Source organism: Seriola aureovittata, chromosome 12 (assembly GCF_021018895.1).
Source record: "Seriola aureovittata isolate HTS-2021-v1 ecotype China chromosome 12, ASM2101889v1, whole genome shotgun sequence".
NCBI lineage: Eukaryota > Metazoa > Chordata > Actinopteri > Carangiformes > Carangidae > Seriola > Seriola aureovittata.
In genome coordinates this window covers 17,318,052-17,344,605 of record NC_079375.1, presented here as the reverse complement: position 1 = coordinate 17,344,605, position 26,554 = coordinate 17,318,052, and the positions used below count along the sequence as shown (strand labels likewise).

Genomic DNA, 26,554 nt, shown 5'->3' with positions numbered 1-26,554 from the left:
CCATCCATGGCATTATTACCTAATGGGTAAGTGCTGTCTGTAAGGGCGCCTTGTGTCAAAAATACTTCTATACACCTTTACTGACTCAGCTTATATTGCGCCTACATGGTGAACATGCCCTGTTGAGTGTTTACTCAAATAAACATTTACTAATTTACACACACAAAATCTAGAGCCAGGTAGTACTCCAGCACAGGAGCACTAATTTGCTTCTGGGGCTTTGTACAAAATGTAATGAAGCTGCAATGTGTAATCAACTGAGTGCAGTGTACTTAACAGTGGGAGGTGACAGTACAACTAGGTTCTGCCCCCTAGCGGACAAATCAACCTTTGGGAAATCTATTGCTGCCAGTCCGTGAAACCCTCTACTTGCTTGGCCTGTCTTAGTTGGGTAACCTCATTTTCACCAATAGAATATCAAGTAGATCACCTCAATCATGGTTCACTTACCTTGCATTGTAGAAAGGAAACTTCAATTAAGTGTTTTTTGATTTATGGAAAAAGTCATTGGAAAAACGTGGGCTTTGTTATTAAAAATGGCACATTTATTGCTACATTACTGTTATAGACACAACAGTTCTCGTTATCTACTTTATATATAAAAAATAGGAAACTGGAGGCACTTTGAGGACATAGCCTACATAGATGTTGTCCCCAAACATGAGTTAAAACAGAGAGATCTGCAGCAGGTCATCTGTTGTGGAGGACAGAAAGGGTTTGATAACAGCTGCATGTTTTGATACTTGGATATTGTAAACATACATTTCTTTCATGTAAAGAAATAAAAGCACAAGCCTTCAGTAGCGATCTTCCATATCACAACACTATGTTTCCCTGTGGAAAGGCTAGAGTAACTGACAAAGAAAATAATGTTTGGGGCTAGTCCATGGGGCAAGATTTATGAGGAAATGACAGGCAGAGGTAAACCAAATACTGTTACCTATCAGTATCAGCTTATAGTGATAAAGCTGATAAGGACATATTATACAGCTGTACATACATATCAATGCACATGCCAGTAGGACAAAATTATATTCAACAGAATCAGTACATAAAAGATGAGGAATTTTAAGCACAGTTTTTCAGTGTCAAAGTTGTAGACCAGGTTATTAGTCGAATTACATCTAATGACAGACACTGAGGCAGTCAGTGTCAATGAGTGTAATTCTTCATTTAGATGTTCTGAGACACTGTCAGATGTTACTGAAGTATATATGCTTTTATACATCTATAGTATAAAAAAGGTACAACCTATAAATCCATAAATGTAACCTAATCCACCATGTAGCAGAGAAGTATGCAGGCACTGGTGAGTAACCATTATCAAAACTCCCAAAGTCAGGAAAATGACTAAGGCCACCCTTTTTGATTCATTTTATGCTTCATACCATAATGAAACATTGACTTATGTTGCAGATTGTGCAGACCGTCCCTTCTACCCCTTCTTCAAACTAAGCAACAAGCTCATCACAGAGCTGGACATCAAGGAGAGGAGAAGGGGGTGTGCTGAAGAAAAAAAATTGTGTTTCATTCAAAGAAAAACTGTCGCAAACACCAGAACAATTCAATTACAACTGGCCTGACAGGTTTGTGTTCAAACAGGTTTTTTTTTGTTTGTTTGTTTTTTTAAAAGAGCAATATCACAACATGTGATGTTACAGCCAGATCATTTTGTCATTTCTAACATTTTCTAAGCACCTGGCACAAAAGAAAACACCTCAGTTTGTTCCTGGAATCTAAATTGAGAGTCGTCTTACATTTAATTGATGTAAACAAAAAAGAAAGCATTCCAAATGATAGAACAAAACTCATACAACTATCTTACAAAGTAAAAAATAAACTAAAAAAACAACATTAGATCAATTCTACAAAAGGAAGATCCATACAACAGGCTTTGCAATTGTTCAAAAGGGGAAAAAAATAAACAAACAAAACCCCAAATGCTCAACACAGAGCAACAACCAAAACAAGTCAGTCAGTGAAGGTAGCAGTAAAACTTATGACTCCTTCAATACTCAGTTATTTCTGCCTTCTAGCAAAATGTTATTGACCACAATAGAAGTTGCTCTGAGACTTACTTTAAGTAAGTTCACCATGTTGTAACAGTGTCTTTATGTATGATTTGATGTGGTCAGACTGTGACCACACGACATTGGCTGTGTTAGTCAGAGGGTCCATGCCGACCACATGGCTGAGACTGACGCTGAGTGACTGACTTCATGATGGCTTAAGATGTGAGGACGACACCTGTATGCTTCCAACGGCAGCCTCACAGAGGGAAGGTTGGGATGTCCATGTGCACATTTGATTCAACACCACTGTGGATCCTGCATTTGTAAAGTCTTTGTTTGTGTTTGTGTCGGTGGTGGCTCTCTCTCCGGCAGTCTTTCCATTCCACTTGCATGGCAGTGACAATAACACATGTACAGGACTTACTTAAAGAGATAATAACCAGGGATCCGAGTTTAAAAAGAAACAAACATTTCCCACCACATGTGTGAGTCACTGACTACGGCACCTTTTCAGCCAAAGGAAGAAATCAAAAAAAAAAACACAGCCAGAATTACCAGCATATCAAGAAGAGGAGTCAGCTCTCTGATTGCCCAGTCAGTGGCTTCTTCAAACCTACTTTTGTTATTCAGTCATCACATTTGAGGATGGCAATGATAACAGTTTTTGTCCTAACCAAACACTATGCATTGGGCCTGTTTTAGGCACATTTTCAAAAAGGTATTTGTTCAGTCATAACATATAAACTCAGGTGTCCGTCTTTGCTTCTGCAGAATGTAAGACCTTCTTTTCAGATGGGAATGCCAATAATTATCCAACGATACAAATCCTAACTCTGCTCACATGAGCAATTGATCCAAAAGTTTTAATTGATCCACACGGGTTTTGCTCCCAACATGTAAAGCGATTTTTCAAAATGTCTTACAAAAACATGATCACAAGAGCATCTTTGTGTCCAATTTCCACTGTCCCCAAGCCAGTGTCCTCGGTTCAAAGTATTGTCATGTAAAGAGTAATTTTTTCTTTTTTCTCTTTCTGTATGAGTGTGCTTCTTCGATAGGAATGTGGCCACCTGCTTTGTCAGTAATGAGGCGTGCGTGTGTGTGTGTGTGTGTGTGTGTGTGTGTGTGTGTGTGTGTGTGCTTTCCAAAGGTTGAGAAACACACACTGAGATGCATGACAACAATAGATTAAGGCCACGTGTTCTAAGGGCTGTACAATCAAGAGAAACTGGAAGAGAAAGAAAAAAGAAATGAATATATTTCCACAAAATGAACTTAAAACAAGCAACAGATATATGTATTTTTCATTGTGTTATCTTGCAGACATGACAAACCCCACTGTAGAGATTCTAAAGACTGACCTGAGAATTACATATGGCTAACAGGGTTGTGTCCATCTCCTCCTAAACCAGGGTGACCGCCACCAAGCTGCATTTGCGGATCCACACTCAACACTTTTTCCTCCTCCCTCCTCTTGAGGCAGGCAGCCTTTGGGTTCAAATTACGCTCTTTGAAAAAATGACATATACACTGATTAAAAACACCAGCAAGGAAACATTTGAGTTTATCTCATACAACAGGGCAAAAATAAGACAGAGGGAAATAGAAAAGGAGGAAAAGCAAGACAGGAAAATGAGAAGTAGGATGAGACTGCAGGATTTTTGGCTGAACAGCAGGGATATACCTCCTCCAATATTCTCCCTTTCACCTCCTGTCTTCATTTTGCAATGTGATACAGGCAAATAGCAAAGAGAAATTCAAAGTAGATGTTACCCAGTAGGTGGGAAAACCTTAAAGGTGAATGACTGACAGCTTCTGTCCAGCTATGATAATAGATGGTTGGTTGTCTATGTGGATCAGATCTTCCTGTATTGGCTGACCTACCTCGCACCTGCTTCTCCAGGCCCAGGATGACCTGGACAGCCTGTTGCAGGATGACAAGCTTGGTCTGGGCCTTGTCGCTCTGCAGGTGGACCTGACACATCCTGCCCAGCTCTCTGAAGGCTTCGTTAATGTCGCGAACACGCACCCTCTCCCTAGCGTTGTTAGCTAGGCGGCGCTCACGCTCCCTCTGCTCCTTCTCCTCAGCAGTCAGGTTCTCATCAGTCACCGAGACAATGCTGCAGTCGGAAGGAGAAGGGAGGAGGGGGGTTGGAGGGGCTGGTTAACAAACCCAGATCACAACCCTTGCTGAACCTAGGCTAGACGTTCTCATTAAAACGTCTAGCCTCTCATTAAGATTATACTAACTAATTAAAGTTACGCTGGTTAAAACCTACAGTATATTGCTATGTTTAACAGTGTTTTTCCTCCTCAGAATTGTTCTGTTGTTGAGAAATATTTTAAGTATGATGCTAACTTCAAGGTCTTAGGCCGAGATGAAACCAGTGAGACTGCAAAAGATGATCCCAGTGGAATGGGGCTTTGTTGCAGGAGAGTGAACGGACGGGTGAAAATTGAAAAAATAGATCTACAGTATGAAAATGATGAATAATACATCTTTATAAAAATTAACTGACGTATTCTCAATCAGTCAAACTGTAAATGTTGGGGCTTGAGCTGGCTCGACACTATATGATTTCAAGCCACAGATATACTGAGTGACCAGATCTAAAAAATCTGTCCTGAGGTCTAACCAACCAACACAGATTTTTTTTCCTTTTTGGTCATTGGGGTCCAGGATGGAAGTTGAGGGGATATGGTGACTGTCCAGCAGCATGAGAGAAGTTACGAGGAGGGAGAGAGAAAGGGAGAGAGAGGAAGCAGCACCCTCTGCCAAGTGCAGCATATAGAAAGAGCACAGAGATAAAGCCAAGGGGAGAGACTGAAGGCATCATGTTAAATACATCAGCAGTAGGATGTATTTATCTGAATGTGAGGAAGAGTGTGTCACTGTTGCCATCTGTAAAAGGAGAATGACAGGGTACAGGGGAGTGGATGGAGAAATGTAAAGGTTTGTAAACAAAAAATAAAAGGGTTAATGCTTAAGGCTGGGACATGCAGCACAGAGACACTGCAACAAAGCTGAAGACCGGTTAACACACATGACAACAGACAGCGCTGCTTTCATGCGGTAACATACACTATGGGTCAAAGGTTGAAAAAAAAAAAACATCATAATGCTGAAATGACTTATTTGAAATTAAAATTACTTCATAGTTAATAAGAGCATAATGAGGCAGCAGTGGAAAAAGCAAATGAATTAACAAAAAGATGTTAATCCAGTCAAAGGGTACGACAGACAGACATGTAAGCATTTTCACAGTGGAGACGAGCGGCCAGTTGAAAGACAGGGCAACACAAAGCACATCAGAACAAAACAGCAGTCCTGTATATGTTACCAGAGGACGAAAACCTTAGAAGATGAGCTTGAGAATGGGCATGTCTTAAAAACAGTCACACAGCTTCATTTCTTTATCCCATGTCACTCTTTGATCATTTTTTAGGATTGATAGCAAAAAGTGTAATGCTTGATTTCTACAGATATAAAACGGCAGAATTTGTCGACCAGTATAGGCAAGGTAAAAATCAACTACCGCAAGTAGTTTAAAAAAGACTTTAAATGACTAGCAGAACTTGTCATGAGCTCAGAAGTGAAGCTGTGCTGAAGTTTTCATTTGTAAAAAGGCACTTCCCCTCCTCTTCCTTCCTCCCTGGACACCCACTGACCTCGAACTTGCTGCTCCAGGTTGATTATAACGTTAACGGCCTGTTGCAGTATGATCAATTTGGTCTGCGGTTTCTCATTGCTCATATGGAGCTGACACATGCGGCCCAGCTCCTTAAAAGCCTCGTTGATGTCCCGCACACGTAGCCGCTCGCGGGCGTTGTTTGCCAACCTCCGCACTTTCTCCCGCTCAGCCTTAATTTCCACTGGCAGATCTTCATCGTCATCATCATCATCCAGACTAGTGAAGAGCCAATGGCAGATGAGGAGGGAAGGAAACAATAGTTTGGGTACAGTTCACTGAAAATTACTTCCCAATTTTGGTTAGCAATAACTTTTCCTAATAATGTCAACACCTCATCAAAAAATCTAGAGTATCTTCATCACAATTATAAACACTGCTAAATATTTGGGTTTGGCCATAACAATTAATTAAAAAAAGAGTTGGTCGTTTTGTTCATTTGTCTTTGTCCTTATGGACTCAGGTAATTTGGTTATGTGGTTTCCTCTTTAATTCTCAATGTTCACTTTTAAGAGTAAAAGACAGATATCCAACTTGACCCTTCTTAACAGTTCAGTTTTTAAAAAGCTGATTTAGAAATTTAATAAATGCATATATTGGAATACAACTTTGGAATTACGCTTGGTTATATGAGTCAAGCTTTTGAAGCTCCAACAGTAATTTACTGAGTGAGAGGAACTTGGAGTAAGTATTTAAAACATCCATTGTTTTTTATTTCAAACACTTAAAGAAAAGAGACACGTCTAAGGGAAGGTGGAACAGTAGGAATGTGACTGGTTCAGTATAAATCTTTAAAATCACAATAACACTTATGAGCAAAATAATCTTAACATGACAAATCTAATGCTAGAGTGCCACTACTGTTGAAATGTTTTTATATCAGTTTAGTCTCTGTGACCTACAGTAACATGTGACTGCCAAGTTTTTGGTTTCTTTAATAAAGCCAATGGAATTTCTTATCGACAACAAATATGTTGCTTATATGAGTGTTTAAAGTCTTGCTCAACTCAATATGTTGATGGGGTAAAAATATTGTAAAAATAAATAAATGTTTTATAATTGATCAGTCTCTCCAGTGTAGCCTTCCCAAAAATGATGTCCTTAACAGACTAGTGCCTGTAAGTCTATTGTTGAAATGAATAAAAACTTAATTATATGCCATGACATCGAGTATAAACGTTATAGGAAAAGAAATGTAGACACCTTGTTCGAAGGTGGGCCTTCATGTCTTTTCTCTCATCGTCTGACTTGTCAGTAATGGAGCAGTTCTCATCATCCTCCTTATCCTCTTGTTTGATATCTGCACCACTGGATCGACGTAGGCTGCCGGGCAAGCCTGCACACAGAGTACAAAGGTATTGAGCTCTGATATTTAGAAAGTCACATACACGTGTTATTTAACAGTCCAATAATGGGAAAGTCTTTCCCCACATACTGACATAAAAAATAAAACATAGGAGTAGAGAAAAACAAGTCTCACCGTTAAAACCTTCAGGATGAGAGCCTGACTGGACAGATTGGGGGCCGTGGTGACTATGCAAAAGTCCTCCACTAGAGGGCAGACCAGCAGAGTCCTCATGGTGACTGGACAGCTTAAAGAAAGCAATGAAACATTTTTTCAATTACCTTGTTGAAGATTGAACAACAAAATAGTGATACCCGGCTCACTCTGCGCCTATTTTAATTTAAAGTTTCTAACGTCATTCAGTCATTTGTGGATAGATTTCCCCTGCTACTATTCATTCATCTCACCAGTCCAGGCAGACGACTGGCCAGTCCAAGTGCTGAACTGGTGAAGCCTGGAGGTAGCCCTAAGCCTGATGCGAGCAGGCTGTGCATTTCAGCCAGCCCTGGACCTCCTTGCCCACTGGCATGACGCTGAAGAACATTAATGGCTTCATCCAGACGGTCCTCCATTTTACTCTGCTGCAAAGAATGAAAAACAATGAACAATAAGAAAGCAGAAGGTGATGCAGCATCCTGTATTAATCTCTGTAACATACTTGAACAAAATTTTGCTGCATCTCTAAGACAGAAAAGAAAAACAAAGGCATATCAACTCACCATGGACTGAATGCCACCATCAAAGTTGGGTGACGGCGTGGCCTGGCCAGAGGACCGAGTCCACTGGGATCCTGACCCTGGAGAAAAAGAAGAGGATCACAAGGTTTATTTAGTCACACTCATTTCCTCTATCAGTTTACATTCTAGTATCTAAACTAACATTTTAAGAGAAGTAGTACTTCACTTTCAGCTGATTATTTCTATCGATACAAATATATCCAAACAGATATTCAATTTTTTACCTGAGACCTGAGTGCTGTGGTCAGTCAGAGAGAAGCACTCCTGGAAATGCTCAGCTTTTCATGTCTAACTCACAAACACTACAGAGAATGCGACTGATGCACCTGCGGCTTCAGCTTGGGCTTCACTGTGCTGCACTTTTGTATTTTCTTGCTGATGTTGATAAAAAATTATATAAATTATGACGTGAATCTATTCTTTGATGCAATATAAGCCATTATTGTCTCATAGCACTGTGCTGATTATGTGATTAAAATTATGAACATAAAACATTCAATGAAAGAAATTGTAACTAATTGTACATTTTTTTAACATGTGAAACTAAAGTAATGAGGATATGAAACAAATACCAAAGATGAAGACATAGTAGATAAAAAAAAAAAAAAAAATGTAATTTGTGTTCTACACTTTGGCCAAAGTATGACTCAAATATGAGTCAAACCATTTCCCTATTTCATATTTAAATAGGTTTCCTATCTATCATCTCTTCTCCCTCCAATCTTGTGCCAGCAGCAGTATTCGATGTTTGAAGTGTGTGATGAGCCAACTCATCGACTCTGTGCAGAGACAAATAGGGAAATGACCACACCCTCTTTTTATTTTCCCTTCCTCTCTCATAAGTTATATTTGGGTGGTGTGTGTGTGTGTGTGTGCGTAAAGATCAAGTGAAGGTTAAGCTGTGGATGGGGGCACTTATAACAAGAGTTACACTTACAGCACAGAGAAAAATACCAATGTCTATTTTCAAAATTGCTCCAAAATATGTAATAAATAATAATATATAATACCAACAAGTATCCTTTGAATCTATACAGGTTAAACATTTCTTACAAGTAACTTTCTACTAAATCACATGACCTTAATGTCCACATAGTCTTGCATGCCAAACTTATCGTTCTATGTTTGTTCAGTGCCAGCACATGAATAAGGTCTGACTGAACTCACTGACACGAGTGGGAAAAAATAATCTGGGTTATTTAAATTTTGTGAACCAATCAGATTTAATAAGAGTGGTCTTAAATTGCCGCAAGCTCATGTTTACAAGATAGCAGTCATACATATCTTATGTATTTTAACTACTACACTTCCCTGACAATACTGATACAGAGCATAATATAATTTTCACAAGAGAAAATATAGGTCCCTACAAAAATAAAGACTTTTAACATGTTTTACTTCCACTTTAACCCAATAGATGGAGCTACATTGTCACTATAAACCAGTCATAGTCAGGATGAAAACAATACATTTCTCAAAGATTTTATCATCCCCTTACACAACAGGAAAGACCCTGTGTTGAACAAACAAAACTACCAGAGCCAGCTGACCTTGAGGCCCTCAGGAAAAACTGACTGCAGCTACTCACTCACCTGATACAGCCTGAGGAGAGCCAGAGGGAGTAGACGGGGACGGAGGGAAGGCGTTACTGTTTGGGTCTGAAGGATAGATCTGGACACAGAGGTTTTTCTTTTTAATCTAATAAACACATATTTTATATACTACAGAAATATATAGATTATAGAACACTTAAAGTTTTGTGTTACTTATTACTACTTACAGATGCCAGGGCCTTTCCAATCTCATCACCTGAACTCCCAGGTACTGTTCCCCGATTGGCTTGATGGGGAGAAGGGGGGGGGGGGCGCAATGCATTTAAATCAGAACCTATACTCAATAACAACTTAATTATGTGACAGTATAGCATGAAAACATTAAGAGCACCATGATTTTTTTTTTTTTTTAAAGAAAAGAGCACACTTTAAAGGGTTTACCCATAATGGTGTCAGTTCCAGAGATGGGAGGTGTGTGGCTGGCAACTCCAAAGCTGCTGGAGCCGGAGTGGAAGCCAGCAGGATGAGCCCCATTCACCTCACTGCCATGCAGGGGGTAGTTTTGTGGAGAGAGGGGCAGTGGCTGCCGTTTCTTGAAGGCAAACAACAATAATAATAACTTTATTTATATACCAATTTTCTTAGCAAAGTTACAAAGTGCTTCACAGAAAAATAAAAAGACTTTGCTTTGGTTTTATATTTTCATTATGTCTTCATAGAAAAACAAGTCCAAAGTGTGAGGGCAGAGCTCACCAGTCTGTCTTGGGGGTTGATGGCGGTGAAGGGACCATGCTGGTTCAGATGGGGGGAGTTGCCCAGCATGGAAGAAAAACCAGGCTGAACCATCGACCCGGCAGAGCCCCATGGATCGGAGGGCGGGTGGAGGCCTTCTGTCAGGGGGCATCCAGTGGAGGACGGGGGAGGGAGAAGGGCAAGGGATAACCAGCCACAGGAGATGAAAAGACAATGAAGGACACATATGAGACATGTCACATTACTGTGATGACTTCATTCAACTGTGATGCACCATTCATCACTCAGGCACCACAGGGTGTTCACTGCCATACAGCTACAGCTCCTACAGTAGGTTCATGTGGACTATTTTCACAACCATACTGAACAACAGAAAGAAAAAGCAGTGAGTCATTAATATCTATGTACGTGTGTAGTACATATATCCACATTTAACAAAAGTGTCTCTCAACCCAACACAATGAACAAGGGAAGGTTCTGTGGGCAAATCTTGTTTCAACTGACCTTGCATGTAGAATGGTGGTGGGTAGACGCTTCCTGCCTTGGAGGCCGGGTAGCCAGCATTGTCCCTGTTAAAATCCTCTCCTGAGGCTGATGCATAAACCTACAGAAAATACACAGAAATACAGAGAACCTTTTCAGCTCAGTGCTTTAAAACATAGTAAAAAATCACTACATTACTATAAACAAACTGAAATGTGTATATAACTATAAAACTAAGTATGTATATATGGCATTTTTCTTTTGAGATAACCTTAAGAAAGTTTCATAGGACCTTCCCTGTGCTTAGCTAGGTGGATGGTGGTGGTGAACATAAATTAATTTTCCAGTAGTACTAGTATCTGGACCTGTCCGAGTAAAGAAATAAGAAAAAAAAAAAAGATTTATGCATTAAATAAATGATCAAGCACAGCTCTTAAAAGTATGTGTTCCTTCCGAGGAAATCTATTTTTTTATCTACTTTTACTATCTGGTTACTACTTAATTCAATAAACAGACTTCTGCAACATTTCTGCAGACTGGAGCTCTGAGCACAAAGTATTGAATGTTCAGTGTCAGTGATTTTATTGGGTCCTGTCTACCATTTAGTGGGGCTTTTATGTACTATCCTGTTAAATAAAAACATGCTGAGAATGGTTTACAGATACATAATTCAATCTTTTGTAACACAGTGAGATCTGACCATATAATGGGAGCTGCAGTTGGATTTCATGAATGTCATAAGTATAAAGGCGCCAATGTTCTGAACAACCATGCTTCTCAATCAGGACCATTCTAGACGAAAATCAAGCATCAAACTGTGTTTGAAAAACTCAAATCCAAATGGACTGAAGTTGTCTTCTGTAATTTGATTAAACAGAGAGAAAAAGGAGAGGAAAAAGAGGGGAGAGGAGAAGAGGGAACGGAGAGATGCACTCCTAATTACTGAACCATCTGCCGAATCCTGGAAGGCAGCCAACTCCACTGGCAGCTGGGATAGAGGGATGGGGGAGGGAGAGAGAAAGGGGAGGGCTGTTGTTCGTGGTGGTGAAAGGGGGGGGGCAGAGAAGAGGAGGAAATAGGGTGCCGAGAGAGCGAAAGTGGGAGCGAAAAAATGAGGTGGAGTAAGAACCATCTAACCCCGGTATGAATTCCCTCCAGTGATCTAACGAGTATACTTGGCTGAGGGGAAGAAATGTGGCCATAAAGTAAAGGGCCTACAAACATAACACACTATAAATACATGCTGCAAATGAGTGACTGGGTGAATGAGTGGCTTTCTTCCCCATTTTTTCCTTTTTTACACTGGTGGTACAGATACACAGCTGTAAGAGTTGGATGACCTGTACTGCAGCTATTCTACCGCTCTGAAAGCCAAGCGGAGGCTATAGATGCCAAATGGAATGTGAAAATGGGCGTAAAACATGAAAACACAGGCTCCCATGGACAGACTGCAAGAACCAAAATGTAGTTTAGGACTGCAGCATTTCTGGATGTTAATACTCACTGAGGAGGGCAGGCCAGGGGGCACCTTCCTGATCTTTTTTGGCTGTGGCTCTGAGGGGAGAGAGACAGAGTGAAATCACATAAACATACTTGTCCACACAAAGATCTTAACTTATTGCAGAAGTGAATATAAAACCTCCAGTGAAATGATTCATTAAAGCAGCCCCCTTCCTTCTGTAGTCCTGCTGAGGCAATTTATCCATCTGTCTTTGTGACTTCTCAGTAATGTCTAATCTAAAGGTATTCAAGACTGATAGCACTCGAAGACTTTCCTCATTGAGAACTCAGTGATTTCATTTTCTCTAACTAAGGAGAAGTGAAATTTCTCAGACACATTTTAAAAACCTCAGCAGGAGAAGTGACGATACACACCAACTTAAATTTAAATCAGAACTAAGAAAATCTGTGACAGCACATTTATCTCATGACTGCGTTCAACACTGTACTGGAAACAGTCCTTTACGTTCTTACCAATGGGGTCCTGTGAGGGTCTCCTGCGAGGGTTGCTCCCTTCATAGGAGGAATAAAACTGAGAGTTGGACTTCAGGCCAGATGGGGAGAGGGGATCAGGACTGGGCATGGGTATCTCACTGGGCATAAAGCCAGGCTAAAGATGGTGTAAAAGAAAGCACAAGCTGATGTAGTATAACAGGACAGGTAAACAGAAATTAATATAGAAGTGACTTAAGAGTGATATAAGAAAAGAAGACTGGCTGGGGGACATAATTTGTCGAAAACGAGCACGAGGACAGAAGGGATGATACTGTGGCAGAGCACCTGCCTTTCTGACTGATTTACCTGTGCTGCAAACGATGAGTACGGTCCTCGCTCAGCCTTCCCTGTTAGGGGAAAGGAATATAAAATCAGGTCATGTATGTGAAAATTCTGCTTTTATGTCAATATTAAATCACAATCTGGCAATTCCCTTCTCTGCATTTGGGTGCCTCCCATCTGCTGTGTGACGATATAGGCTGATGTGTGGTATTTATGTCTGTGCACCGCAAAACAACAACAAATTGGCCCATTATAAATGGTTCGGGGGCAATTGTGCCGAACCTCTGTCCCCTCCCCTGACAGTTAAACAGAGGAGAGCTATAGGCCACCATAGTCCCAGGGGAGAGCCTTGTTTGTGCATGGGTGCCCTTTACATTCCCCCTCCACCCCCTCCCGTACAGACCACACAAACAAACCCCTCCTCCACATCCTCCCTGATTACCCTGCTCCCTTCATCCATCGCCACCTAACCATAAATATGGTTTGCCCTTAAGTGGTACATTACTGTCTAACCTGTGAATGGCTACTGTCTCAAACAAACAACTCATTGTTTTGGCTCAGTCACACAGTCCTTGTGTATGTTATTCGAAAAACTGCCCCCGAAATTCCCCAGTACTTTTAGGGTTTAAAAAAAGGAGATGTGAAATTTATGGTGTCTATGCTTCAACAGCTTCGCTCAATTTAAACCTTCTTACCACCTATCCCTGATCCAAATATGGGAGCAGATGCCATACCCTCTTGTTCACTGTAAAGGCCGTCTTCTCCATAACCCTGGGGGGAACACAGCAGAGGATTTAGGGATATAAAAATAAATGGAAGGAAATAAATAAATCCCAGTATTAATCCATTCACACCAAAGCAACTATATAAGAAAAGAGCCTGTAGTGTATTCATATGAATGGGTCAATTAAGATTATCCAGTTTTGCTTGGTCTGATACTGCTCTGATTTGGGATGACAAGGTCAATATGGGGTTCTTCAGCAGATACAGGGTCACTCTAATATCGCTAGTGAATTACTATTGAAATCTATACATCACAAATACCAAAATTCTTTCTTTTGCATTTGGGTTTGATACAAAAAAAAATGTTTTTTTTTTTGTGTAAAAGTATACATGGAAATCAGACTGACTGACAGTTCTGTCAGAATGGTTTTTATGTACATTTTCAAGTTGTGTATAAAATAACATAAAAATAGAGGGTAAAAAACATAAGTCAAAATGTCCCAAAAAAGTTTTCAAACTTGGCTGTGGTGGAAAAGTTGCTGTAACAATAAAAAGAAAACGTCACTAACTGAGCAAGTGCACTAACAACACCCCCCATGATTAATGAGAAACAGTGTGAGAATGTTTGTGGCAGAGTCGGTTCATAGGTTCTTCTGGTCTGGACAGTCTTAATATAATATTGTGTAATGTGTAATGCAACATTATTTTATTGTTCACTGTGAATATGTTTATGCTGATGTTGGTAGATAACATTTCCATATATGTGTAACACATCTGTGTAACACATTTCTGGTCAACCCCTAAAATCTGAGCATGGGGAGTGAAACTAAGGGTGTGGACCAGGTGACAAATTGGTATTTTCTGTATTAGTTGCCAAATGCAGGTTGAGCACTTCATCGTTCCACATCATACAACGTGTCTGTGTTTGAAATGGGTATAGATTACACAAGCCAGCCACACTTTTGCTGTGTTTCACTCAAGCTCAGTAGCGTGAAATCTACATGGCCAGTTTCAGTGTAGTAAGTGAAGAGAAACCGTACCCTTCCCTGGTTGAAAGATGGACTGTTCTGTTCCCCTGGTCCCCAGGGACTGGACCCACTCCTGTCATCTATACCTGGAAGACAAAGATGAAGCCTATTAAGCACTAAAAGGCAGACACATTACTAACAGGGATTTAAGCTTTGGCTTTGGAAAACTAAGTTTAACTTCAGAGAACGATGACTTGCTTTGATACAGGTTTTTCAGGCTGCTCAAAGTAACCTCCATTAAAGAGCTTCACTTCACAGCTCACACAGAGACAGCACAGTGACAGCGCCGTCACATAACGTGGATATGAGCTGTAGGAAGTTTGAATAATTAACACCCAGTATGAAGCTCCCAGAATCATCGTCGACATTCTTCATTCTCCCACTCCACTGCTTTACATTTTCCATGGCAACAGTCACTCATCGCCCATCTATTCTCTCACATTTGGCCTACACCTTCGCCTTAACACAGACGCAAGGTCTCAATCATACATGGCTGACACACGTTATCCCTGACCAGAGCACTACAGCTTTCAGAGAGGTGAATGTGTTTGAAAGGAGTGATTTTAAAGACTGGTGAAGCAGAAATTCCTGCCCGTCCCCTTTCTCTCAATCTCCTCTCGTACTGCTACACAGCATCTCTTGGGGAAAGCTGAAGCTTAATTGCGTACTGATTTGCATAATTGTGCATATTAATGAAGCTCAGCTCTATGAATATTCATATTTTTGTTTTGTTGTCTAATTAAAAAGCGGAGAGGGGAGTGGGGGTAGAGGCGGGCTAGAATCATGACAGGATCAGCAGTAGAACAGAGTGATGGGTCCACAGCGCTGAGAGCTGCTAGATTGCCGTGACAACTGTGATCTATACGCACGACACCAGCAGAATATGAGATGAAGGAGACAATGTCTTGTCCCCTCTCTATGGCTGACTGTCACTCTCCACGTCAATCAGAGATGATAAAGAAAACGCATGAACCATTCGTTTCCGCTGTAAGTCATCAGTACTCAAGAAAAGCTTCCAATTCGATTTTTTCTGTTTCTGACTTTATTAAACTTGTGGATTACAAGTAGGTTTTTAAACTTGTAAACTTACCAAACAGAAAAAGTTCATTGCATACTGCATATTTCACTGATTTTGTAATTACATTCTAACACTCTCAGCATTGAGTAATAAAATTTAACTTTACAGACGAGGAGGCCTTCTATTTTTGGGCGGACTCCAATGAAGTGGCCACATTTCACTGGCCACACACCTACATTATTCCCATGTTTTCAGAACCATGTAGCTTATTAAAACAGTCAAGCTAATTAGTGAGACATGAATGTGTGGTTTTTTTCCTCTTTATGAGAGCACTGATGTTGAAGGCACTAGAAAAAGCGAAGTGAACCATCACCATCCATTCCACAAATATCAGGGTATGTGCAGTGCTTACTCACCTCCACAACCATCATGTATGAGAATACCTTTCTCCAGGCAGGTGATGTAAGGTTAACAGGTGTAATGCATGGAATGGGAAACAAATTTCATGAAATCAGTGGTGTGGAGGAAATAATGGGAGCTTTAATGTAAAGTCCAACCTGAAGGAATGGTATTATAGGACAAATACTCAAGATACATGCGAGAGTGGACAAATGATGAACTAAATTAAAATATAATCAATTAAATTCATGTAAATGAAATCACATGCTCTTCCTTATCAACTGATCTTATGATAAGCATATGGACAAAAATTAATGGAAATTTGAGCCGGTTTCCAGATTTCTGCCAATAATACTGACAACTACTTAATTAAGTTCAACACTAAAAACCAGTAGCGAGAGTTTACAGGGGTTTTTATTTTTCTGGTCTCTGTATTGTGTGCTTTCATTAATGTGATACAATAATAATCAATTCCCCCTAAACACTCTATTGTGGTTTCAACTATATGAGTAAAACAATAGTAATAAAAAACATGCACATACATATGCCTATAAACATAATACATCTGGGTCAGCTGGATATACGAATATATATTATAATGCAGGTTTACATGCCACCACAGTGCTGTTAGCAACTTTTAAGACCCATTTCATTGACTTCATTTAACTTAAAGGAGCCTAGAAAAATTAATCTAGCTGACCACACAGCAGCTGCACTGAAACAGGTAACTAATTGCAAAGTAATCATATGTATATAGCATACATGAAAATGACATAGTTTAGTTGCTCCTGTCTAGAAATCTAGGCTTGCATACTTTTCTCCTCCAAATTTCAACATGCATGTTGTGTCATTTCAGGTGGCTAAATAAATACGAAGGTAGAACGTGCTTTTAACAACCAATATCTTCTTTACATCTATAACCACAAACCACAGCATGTAACCTTTGTTCAAGTATGAGCACAAGGTTTTCATCAAAACTGGAATTGGATATACTTGTTTCACGTTCCACACTATCTCCAACGGGGTTTTGTTCATTCTGAGTAATTATGATGGACTAATTGTTGTTTTTCCTTTGAGGCTTTTTCAGTTCATAATGTGGTGCTTTTTATTTCATCATATTACTCCTTTGTCTTATTCACACCCATCATAGTTTTCATGTTTGTCTCCTTGAACTGTGCACAGTTGATACTTGAAGAGATACATACACAGATCACAGTGCTAATCTTTATCATATATAAACAACAATAGGCCTACACAGGCATGAAATTAACATTTTAAATGATAAAATGACAAAAAATTCTGTGTCTTTTTGTCATTCAGAAAAGCTGTAACACAAAAAAGTGAAAAAGTGTCAAAACCGTGAGAAAAACCATGAGTAGTGCAGTACTCAGACAGACTATCAGGAGTGGAAAGAGAAAAACATGAAGAAACGGTGACTAACATCAGACAAATTCTCCGGTGAACCCCAATGCACTTCTCCTCCCAGCATGCAACGCCCCTTTAAGCATGGCTGGTCTATAATTACACAGGAAGAAATGCTGGAAACAGACAGCCAGCCTGAGTCATAGGCTTCATGAGCAAAAACTCTGGCACATACATTGACCAAAGTTTCAGACATGTCTACGTTTTTACAGGAACATGGCCCCAGGCACCTAAAACTGAGTGTGCCATTTTGTCTACACACCTTCTTCCTTCCCTTGGCAAAGTGAGTCAGGCAGACACAAAGCATGATGTCAGACCAAATCTCAAGAGAGTGAATACTGTTAATGAAATACTGAACAATGTACAATAACACAGGCCTGGCTATTTTAACCTGTGAGTCATTGGAGACTTCTCAAACACAACACAGTGTGCCCTAACCCACTAATACAGCTAAGAGGACATTTGAATCTCTTTGTTCTGACACTGTGTGAAATTATATACACACATGGAGTTTAAACTGCAAATCTACTTGTAACTTTAACACCCTTTAGTTTCTGTAATTCACTAAGACATCTGTGTTTGAAAAATGGAACGTTTCATGCAAATTTGAAACTCCTCCCCTTCTGCATTTCAGGCCATACCAAAGTTTAAAAATACATTTTAGGATTCTCGGTTTCCAGCGACCAAAAAATGAAAGTGCTCTGAAAATTACTTTAACTGACTAGCAAAAGGGACTGAACAGGCACATGAGACCAGAGCACAGATATTATCATCACTGAAAGCTTTAGAAGGGAGGGTCCCCACAAGCTAAATCTCCACACACTCCAAACCTTAACCATACTGGGGGAAAAGCATCTAACTGATTCTACAAGGAAAACATGTGGCAGCTGCTCCACAACAAGCAGGAATACAATTAGAAGTCAGATTCTTTGAAGCTGATTATGTGATATCACAACTTGAAGTCACCAGACCAAACAAATATACATGGCCAACTTTCCAACATAGAGATAGACATACCTCGTGCACTGGGATGACTTTTTCTCTAAAATTGATTCCTTTAGCCACACATGCTACCAGTACTGCTCTGACCAATCTGACTATCTGAGGCAAACAGTGTGACCTTGTGCCAAATGGTAGTTTGGGAAATACACCTTCTTTCTGAGAGTGAAATGAAATGAAGATCTGAACACATACAGAAACGTAAAAATGACAAAAAATGAGGTAGTAACGCACTATTTCTTGATGAGCAACAGTTTATCCATCTGTCCAATGCTTCTATGCATGGGTTGATGATACCAAACCTGGTAAGACTCCAGGAAGTCCTTGCAGTCGGCTGATGTTCACCGAAAAATAGTAACAGAAAGTATTTCCTCCTAAAGACATTTTACCTTTCTGTTTGTACCAATCAAATAAATGACCTGAACCTTATTAATCAGTAAGCTTTACAGGTGCCAGTAGGTGATTTTGAACTTTGGAAAGCCATTTCCTGCTGCCTCCAGTCTTGATGCTAAGCTAAGCTAAGCGTCATTAGTCTAACTACACTAGTCCTAAATAAGTGTATTTCCCAGATATGTTGAACTATTCCTTTAAAGTGACACTCTACCCAAAATATCAGCATGTCACTCATTCACCCTCTAAAAGCTTAAAAGGTGGTTGTTTCTAGTTTGTTCCGTCACAAAGAACAGCCACTGCAGTCAACTTGAAAATGTGGCAGTAACAACGAATTCAAATGGTGATGTGTTTTCACAGGAGGAGGAGAAGGTATCAACTGTCCAAAAGAAACTTTTCATACCACTCCTGCATCGTAATCAACTTCACCACAGCCATTTACTTTGTATGTTTCATCACTCATCCTTTTGCCAAAACTTGGATAAATACCCTGAAATACACTGAGAGGACAGGTGGATGGATGAAAAGTATTTCATGATGCAGGACTGCTGTAGACATTTCTAAGGACCTTGTTCAACTTTCTTTTCCAGCTAACAAGGGAGGGTGTTTGATACTCAAAGGAAAGCATTTGGGTCGAGTATAGTTTTACAGCAAAGGGACAATGCCATGAAGAGTCATTGGACTGATAACATCTATGTCTTCCTTTTGTAAGCCCACACCTTGCCTTGACAAAAGAACATGCAAGTGGCCCTCAAATGAATAGAAGGAACAGGACCCCCTATTCCCAACCCCTGCCAACACTTGCCTCGTCTTTCATCTTAATTAAATATCCTGTTTCATTTCTATTGCCAGCGAAAAAAGAGCTACTGCACTTCTACAGATGTGAGGGTGACAGAGAAAAGTTCATGTGGGCTAAGTGAATCTGCTATAGTAGGAACAGACGCAGACGTTTTTAAAAGCTAACACATTTTTGAATATGACAGCGATACAAAAGGGCCCAGAAACACCACAAAATGAAAAACACCAGAATAGAGTATGATCCTGAGTATCTCAGAGGCTGTTTGGTTATAGTAAGATGTATGCATGTCTTAAAACTGACTGTAAGGGCTGGGATGGTAAAGTTGTTGACGAGGAAGGATAACAGTGCTAGATGAAAATGAGTTATGCGGAGAAGAGGAGAAGTAGGGTGTGAGATTACAGGACAAGGGAATACACTTTTTTCACAGCGAGGAGATTAATTGAGTTGTTCCTATCACCCCTCTGCCTTGGTCCTTAAGAGATTGAATGGCAACAGCTGAGAAGGTAAGGGAAGGGACATCTGCAAGGCGAGGATGAGGAAGGGTAGAGGAGATGACGCTTAATGTAAATGGCATAAAATTAGCTGACAAACTTGTTTCCAATAATCTGTGATCTGAAACTAAATTCATGAAAAGAAGAAGAGAAAAGGAGCATTTTCCTTTTCCATTACCATTCAAAACACAAGCAGTGACTGATGGTGGGGTAGTGAGACTGGAAGAATCCCATCACGGACATGTCTTACTGTCAGGAGTTGTACTAGGGATCTTTACAAACTAATAAGGCCCCTATCAATAGCTTTAGGTGAGAGAAAAGAAGAGAAAAACTGTTTTTATTTTCTATCTAATAAAGTCTTACTGACATTTCTTTTTTGACCTGTCTTTTTAAATCAAGAGAATTTGTTCCTTAAAAATAAAACATTTATTTTATTGAAAACGCAACGAAATAGAAAAACCAGCAATACAAAGAAAAACAAAGAAATAGAAAGCCAGAAAGAACAAAAACAAAATGGATTGTTAGAAGATAGTTACTTAAGCCATATGAGTCACAGGGACAAGAAGAGTCTACAAAGTATTTTTGTTTGTTTTTTGGTCTTACCTGAACCCCCAAACTGACTGCTGGCGAGAGTAGTTGGCCGGTTCTTGCCATTTGAAACTGGAGGCTCGAACATCTGAAATGAGAGGAATGTAACCATAAACAAACCAGTGCAAGTCCGTCTAAGACTTTGCTGAGTTGTATCCTCTTCACTTGTGCAAAGGTTGTTTAGGTGGCATTTCAAACTATCCTAAAGTGGCTGATGTACGCGCTACAGTCCCTCAAACCCTGATCGACTGACCCATTCATGGATGCCTTGATATTCATTCACATTTCAACCTGCTTGACAACAAGACTTATCATGAAAGTTAAAGTAATTTGTCACTCTGTGAACATAGAATGAACTGTATAGGATGCATACTCGACAAATTCAAGCAATCTTCAGAGAGATCTTACCGCGCTAAAATCCAGCAAGTCGCTGAGCTCCTTGTCTGTTTCCACTGCAGCCATTCTCTGCTGCTGTTCACTTGGCCCTTTCAGTCTCAGCAAGCGACTACAAGCAGAGGTAAGGAGAATATGAGTATATTTTACCCATTTGTAAGATGGTTAACTATTCTGACCAGCAGAGATACACAGCATATGAGCTAGTTATTCCCAAAATCAAGTATCAGCCCGTGTTTTGATACCTTGATTCAGATAATGTGACAACATTATAGGTTTGACTATTGGTGCGTTCTACAATATCTAATCAAAACAAAAGGAAGGTGATATAGTCTAACAACCAAAGACATAGAGCTTGAGATAAATTTACTGTTTATTCCACTCAGCGGGAAACTGTGTACAAAGGTTCCAGGACAATTTATCACTTAACTGTGAGGCAGCATTTAAAAAGGAAAGCTTTCTTTTTAATTTTACGAAAGAAGTCTTATTTTCATCATGTTGCTTGTCATCCCTATTGCTTCCAACATTTTACTCACCACCTAACTCACCTGCTGAGATATAAGGCAATAACAACACTGTCAGACACAGCTTTGCAACAACATCCACATGGGAAAACCACACAGGCAATCAGACTGTGGTTTTAAAGTCTGGTTTAACATGTTACCCAAACAACTGACTATATTATCTAAACTGCTTTCACTAGATATGAGGAGTAATGTTGAAATTACTACTCAGACTGTAAAGGCCCCAACGATTATGAAATTATTTGAGCTCAAACGTGACCTTCCATGTTTTATGTTAGTACATTTCAAGGCTTCTTTTTCACGTACAAATAAGTACTTTACATATTATAAAGTGGACACGTAAGTAAAATGCAATACCCAGAGTGATTAGAAAAATCTTCCTTTATGACCTGGTAATGTTATGATAAACACACACCCAGACAATATCTACCATATTTCACATCTCCGCACAGTGGATTATGATACAAATGGATGATGACTCAAAAGCATTCAGGTTGTTAAATACAATTGAGAAAAGAGTCAATTCAGGGAGATGTTGGGAAGATCAACACACTTCATATACCCTACAACTACAATCTGTCAGATTTGTATGGAGCGTTATGAAGGCTCAGGTAACCTTTCTATCAATGACACAGTTAAACATGAATAAATCACTAATGCCTCCATCGTAAGAGAGAATTAACATTCAAGTAGCACATCCTTGCCTGAGACCATCAGAGTACTGACCAAGTAATGAGAGTTTTCCTGGTAGGGCACATCTAACATGGGTGACCATGGTTCAGCCACAGGCCATACTGTGCTTGTTAGTCAGCCCCTGGGCTCAGGCTGCTTCCTCTACCTCACAAACCAACCTGCTCTGACAGCTCTTTTGAATAACTTACAGAGTAATAACATAGCATGCTGGACTCTAAAATAGGCAACATCCTGTAAGAGCAGCCAGTATCAAAGAAAATGCAGGCCATGTGTGTAAAACATTTAAATAACGATAACACAAGGAGGACAAACCAGCATAAACACTTTGCAATACAAAAGCACTGCAGTAAATACCAGATGGGGGAAATTGCAATGGTATGACTTTGTTTGTGGTCAGAGGTGTCAATCAAAGTCAGGGTTCATTTGCGAGGCTGTTTTTCAGTCTGTGTTATTGAAGGTCTACTTGTGGCCACTGTTATTCTTAGCTAATGCTGTTTTCCTGAGTTGCAATGTGCTCTCATGATTTTGGAGACATTTGCCTCGCCACTTCAAATAATATGATGTAGACCCTGTGCACCTCTGGATGTTGCTCTGAAATCTGTCTCTGGATGTTGTTTTTTCCTCCATATGTCTCCTAATTTTGGTACAAAGTAATTAATTTACTATGAGTACCAGCAATGTCGTCAGAATTTCTGGTACTACTGCAAAGTTATGTAATGCTGGAAAAAAAAAAACATTGAAAAAATGTAAACTTAAAGAAATATTTGATAAACAACACTAAGCTATAACCACAAAAAGACTGAATCAAATACAGTCAATCATCTAAAGCTGAGCATTGTGAGCCACTCCAATTGTACAATCTATTGGATTTTGGAATATTTCTGTTATTTTGTCCATTGTAAGTAATTAGTTCAGTGAAGGAAGGGAACAGAAAGCAGAAATAACAAACACCACAACAAGCACAAAGGATCTTAAAAAATGTGGGGAGTGTAGATTTCCCCTAGCCATGACCTCAAGTGCATTTGTGAGATGTTACTGAGATGATTTAACTACTACTCACTTGAATAACTCAGTATCATTTTCAGAGCATGACTGAAGATTTGCTTTTAGTCTAAAATAATACACTAGAAACAGAAGAAAACAATTACTTTCAGTTATCTGAGCTATTCATGGCAACTACAAAAGCATCACTCACACTTTAAAGTGTGGCCAATTTTCACACCAGTGTTTTCTACACACTGATAGGACTGCTGCTTTTACCAGTGATAGCCCTGAAAATATTGTGACTAATCTCACTACTCTGTTTATAATCCAAGTAAAACCATGACAAACACAACACCAAAATCAACAACTTGTCTACAGGGATAACTCACAGAACAAAAAAACAACTGTGTCCCATTCTGGTGGCATGAAAATGATGCTACCACTGGACTAATGGAAAAGCAATGTAAATAGTGGCAAAACGGCTAATGATAACACAGTTAACGAGCAAATGTTATTTAATAAGAACAATATTTTGACTCTACATAATCCAGTGATTTCTCAGTGAGCTGAGGTCAAAATGGGGGATAAGTGTTTCGCCCCTCCTAACAAATGGAAGTTGCATAGGCTTGTCTTGAGCACCCCCACCTTCGGCCTGCCCATGGAGAAAAGTTTTAAAGTACAAATGGCCACACAACATCTCAAAGCGAGCGTCAAACAAGGACACTGTCTGTTATCTAGAGCCTGTGTTTTCACGGCTGGTCGGTAGGTTAAAAACCTGCGGGACGTTTAAAAGGACCTTAAAAAAAAACCTGTTGCCTGCCCTCACGTCGGGCAGGAGAATGAGACACCGATAAACACAAAGACTCGGGCACCAAAGTTTCAGTTGAGTGGTAAAAACACAACAAAATCGGTGTAAAATGTCACAATTTCTTTAAAGAATCCGTCCAACCGTATTTTAAACAGTGCAGGGTGGAGAAAATAAGAGTTTAGCTGCTTTTTTGTTGTTTGTTTCAGTTTGGAAAAAAAAATAAAACCCCAAAGTTACACTTTTAACACGGGTTTTATTAACCTTATACAATTGTGTGGTTTCAGCGTATTGTTAGTGACCTAGGCTGCGATAGTCAAACTCTAAAATCTTGATAACAGGTGGAAGATATTGCCAATTTAGCCACAGCCAGGACTGTTCAACAACAAACCAACAACGTCTGTCTACGTTAACGTTTCACGGCTAACGTCCAAGCATTTGTTTCTAGAAAAGCTACACAGCGCACTTGTGCTTCAGACAGCTAAATCCCGGAGGGAGCTAACTCAGTCTGGCAATATGCTAATGTTCTGTAACGTTATAGCCCATTGAAGTGAACAAAGAAGTCTTTTCCACCCCACACAAGCTGCTGGTACTCAGTAATAACACTGCAAGTTCGCTCAGGCCGAAAGGGACGAAAATCCAAGACCCCGCTTTTCCCGGCTGTGGCACTCAGCGCAACTTGAACGATGCGCTTAAAACTTGATTATTACTCCGGTAACAACGTGACAGACAACTTCTGTTTGACATGCATATCTTTGCAATGAATGTGTATTCATCCCAACATTTACCTGGATTCAGTAATGTGGCATCCAACAGGGAGAAATGAACGGCTGGAGTAGAGAGAAAAACAAAGTTAGGGATAGGATCCTTCCCCCCGTGGTCCGGACTGTGGGCTTGATGAAGATGAGGAAAGGCAATATGAACCACTCCTCCGCCGCCTCGTCTCGTTGCTGTCTTCGTCACGAAACTGAAAACACGTCTCCGACACGAACCATAACTCATGTGTTAGTCCGTTTCCTTATTGTTAGAGAAATTGTAACCATTTCATTTCCCAAGTAGACATTTTAACAACCTCCACATTGTCAGTTTCAAGTATCACTCCGCAGCACAGCCCACGGGAGGACATGGACGCTTAAAACATCAGCGGTGTCCAATTTCAACTAAAACGAAGTAAACAAACGAGGCAGGTTTCGACAGTATTTGTATTGATGCAGTGATTGTGTTAAATACTTCGAAATGTCACTGTTTGGTGCCTGCGAACGAAACACCAGGACGACCCGAGTATCAATTCGCGGGGATCTATGTCGTGTGGCGGATGAGGACAGCGGAAAGCCTAACAGACCAGACCAGTAGAAGATGGAATGATAATATCAGAGGGAGGACCAATTGGATACGACGAACATTTGATTGGCAAGCGGGACGTCCAAATATGTTTCAACATCATCCTTTAGGGCAGTCTCATTTTGCCTGCGGGTTGTTGCGTTTTAATTCTGTTCGCAAACAGTGCCTGAGCCACAAATGTTCATCATATGTATGAGATGGGAGTTCACCATGCTTCGTTATGTGAAACGTGGGTAAGATTGTAAGAAAGTTTAAGTGCGTCATAATTGACTATAAAGTTTAAATTCATGGCCAAAGACACCTAATTATGGGGTGACCTTGCTATTACTGCATTAAAAAAAATATTGCCATAAAAAGTTACACTCATCACAATAGCCTATGCAAATTATAATATGAGTACTCATGCAATATTAAATATCATAACGTATTAACAATGACATTTTTGGGAGACAACACATAGTTTGACATTGTTATGAAAACATCCCTAAGAAATTATGATACTAATAAGTGTCCTACATGTATAATAATGTTTGCAGACTTGTAGTTATTAAATGTCATCTTGTATTCACAAATCCCTTTTTGTCCAGTAGTTTTACTTGAGGCCGTTGTTTAAGGAGAAAAAAAAGGTATTTACAAAATGTTAATGAATACATCCCTGAAAAATATTTATAGCCATCACAGTTGCCTACATGTATGATAATATTTACATATTATTCTTCATATATTTGTCCAATAATTTTAGTTTAGTGTTTGGAGAGGAGGGGAAACCACCTACAATTAGAAAAGCTCTCACATGTTGAGTAGAAAAAAGTAATTCTACAGCCACTTCCTTTTCTCACACAGGAATCAAAAGCCTGAGTTTACAGCATGAGCCAGCATCATTGAGAAGGCCTGGTTGCTGTTTTTCTTGAGTTTTTCATTGGTGGTTATGTAAACAGGGCTGCAGTTAATGTCAGTGTTTGTTTTGAGACTTTCTAGAGAAAACCTCAACTGGTTTGAGGGGAAACAACCTAAATAACATCTGTGCTGGCCTTTACGAGAAAACTCAGCCATCCACTTTGTGGTTCACAACACACACACATGCTCAGCATGCATTGCACACATGCAA

General features: G+C 39.8%; 1 protein-coding gene across 6 annotated transcripts; it reads right to left on the bottom strand.

Moving 5' to 3' along the window:
- Positions 1–523: 523 nt before the first annotated feature.
- tcf3a (transcription factor 3a) lies at positions 524–25,950 on the bottom strand. Of its 6 annotated transcripts, none has more exons than XM_056390940.1 (20): positions 24,894–25,948; positions 21,115–21,211; positions 20,722–20,794; positions 14,613–14,686; positions 13,545–13,620; positions 12,874–12,914; positions 12,547–12,682; positions 12,077–12,126; positions 10,594–10,693; positions 10,090–10,226; positions 9,778–9,928; positions 9,564–9,622; positions 9,376–9,454; positions 7,766–7,842; positions 7,454–7,627; positions 7,182–7,293; positions 6,905–7,037; positions 3,897–4,132; positions 3,374–3,520; positions 524–3,240 (listed from the first exon to the last, which is right to left on the bottom strand). In XM_056390940.1, the coding sequence occupies exons 2-19, from the start codon at positions 21,166–21,168 to the stop codon at positions 3,381–3,383; spliced, it is 1,902 nt and encodes a 633-aa protein (XP_056246915.1). In that variant the 5' UTR covers positions 21,169–21,211; positions 24,894–25,948; the 3' UTR covers positions 524–3,240; positions 3,374–3,380. The 6 variants fall into 6 exon arrangements, with proteins under 6 accessions (XP_056246915.1, XP_056246916.1, XP_056246917.1 ...); XM_056390941.1 differs by lacking the exon at positions 3,897–4,132 and adding an exon at positions 5,682–5,920 and having other exon boundaries at positions 7,454–7,624; positions 24,894–25,946; XM_056390942.1 differs by lacking the exon at positions 3,897–4,132 and adding an exon at positions 5,682–5,920 and having other exon boundaries at positions 13,584–13,620; positions 24,894–25,946.
- Between the last annotated feature and the right edge of the window lie 604 nt (positions 25,951–26,554).

What these genes read in the sequence shown, in the direction of transcription:
- tcf3a (XM_056390939.1), bottom strand. Translation starts at nt 21,168, where the DNA reads ATGGCTGCAGTGGAAACAGACAAGGAGCTCAGCGACTTGCTGGATTTT. An exon ending in ATTTGGATCAGGGATAGGTG is followed by an intron (nt 12,915 to 13,544) that starts GTAAGAAGGTTT and finishes TTCCCCTAACAG; the next exon opens with GGAAGGCTGAGCGAGGACCG. An exon ending in ACTCATCGTTTGCAGCACAG is followed by an intron (nt 12,683 to 12,873) that starts GTAAATCAGTCA and finishes CACCATCTTTAG; the next exon opens with CCTGGCTTTATGCCCAGTGA.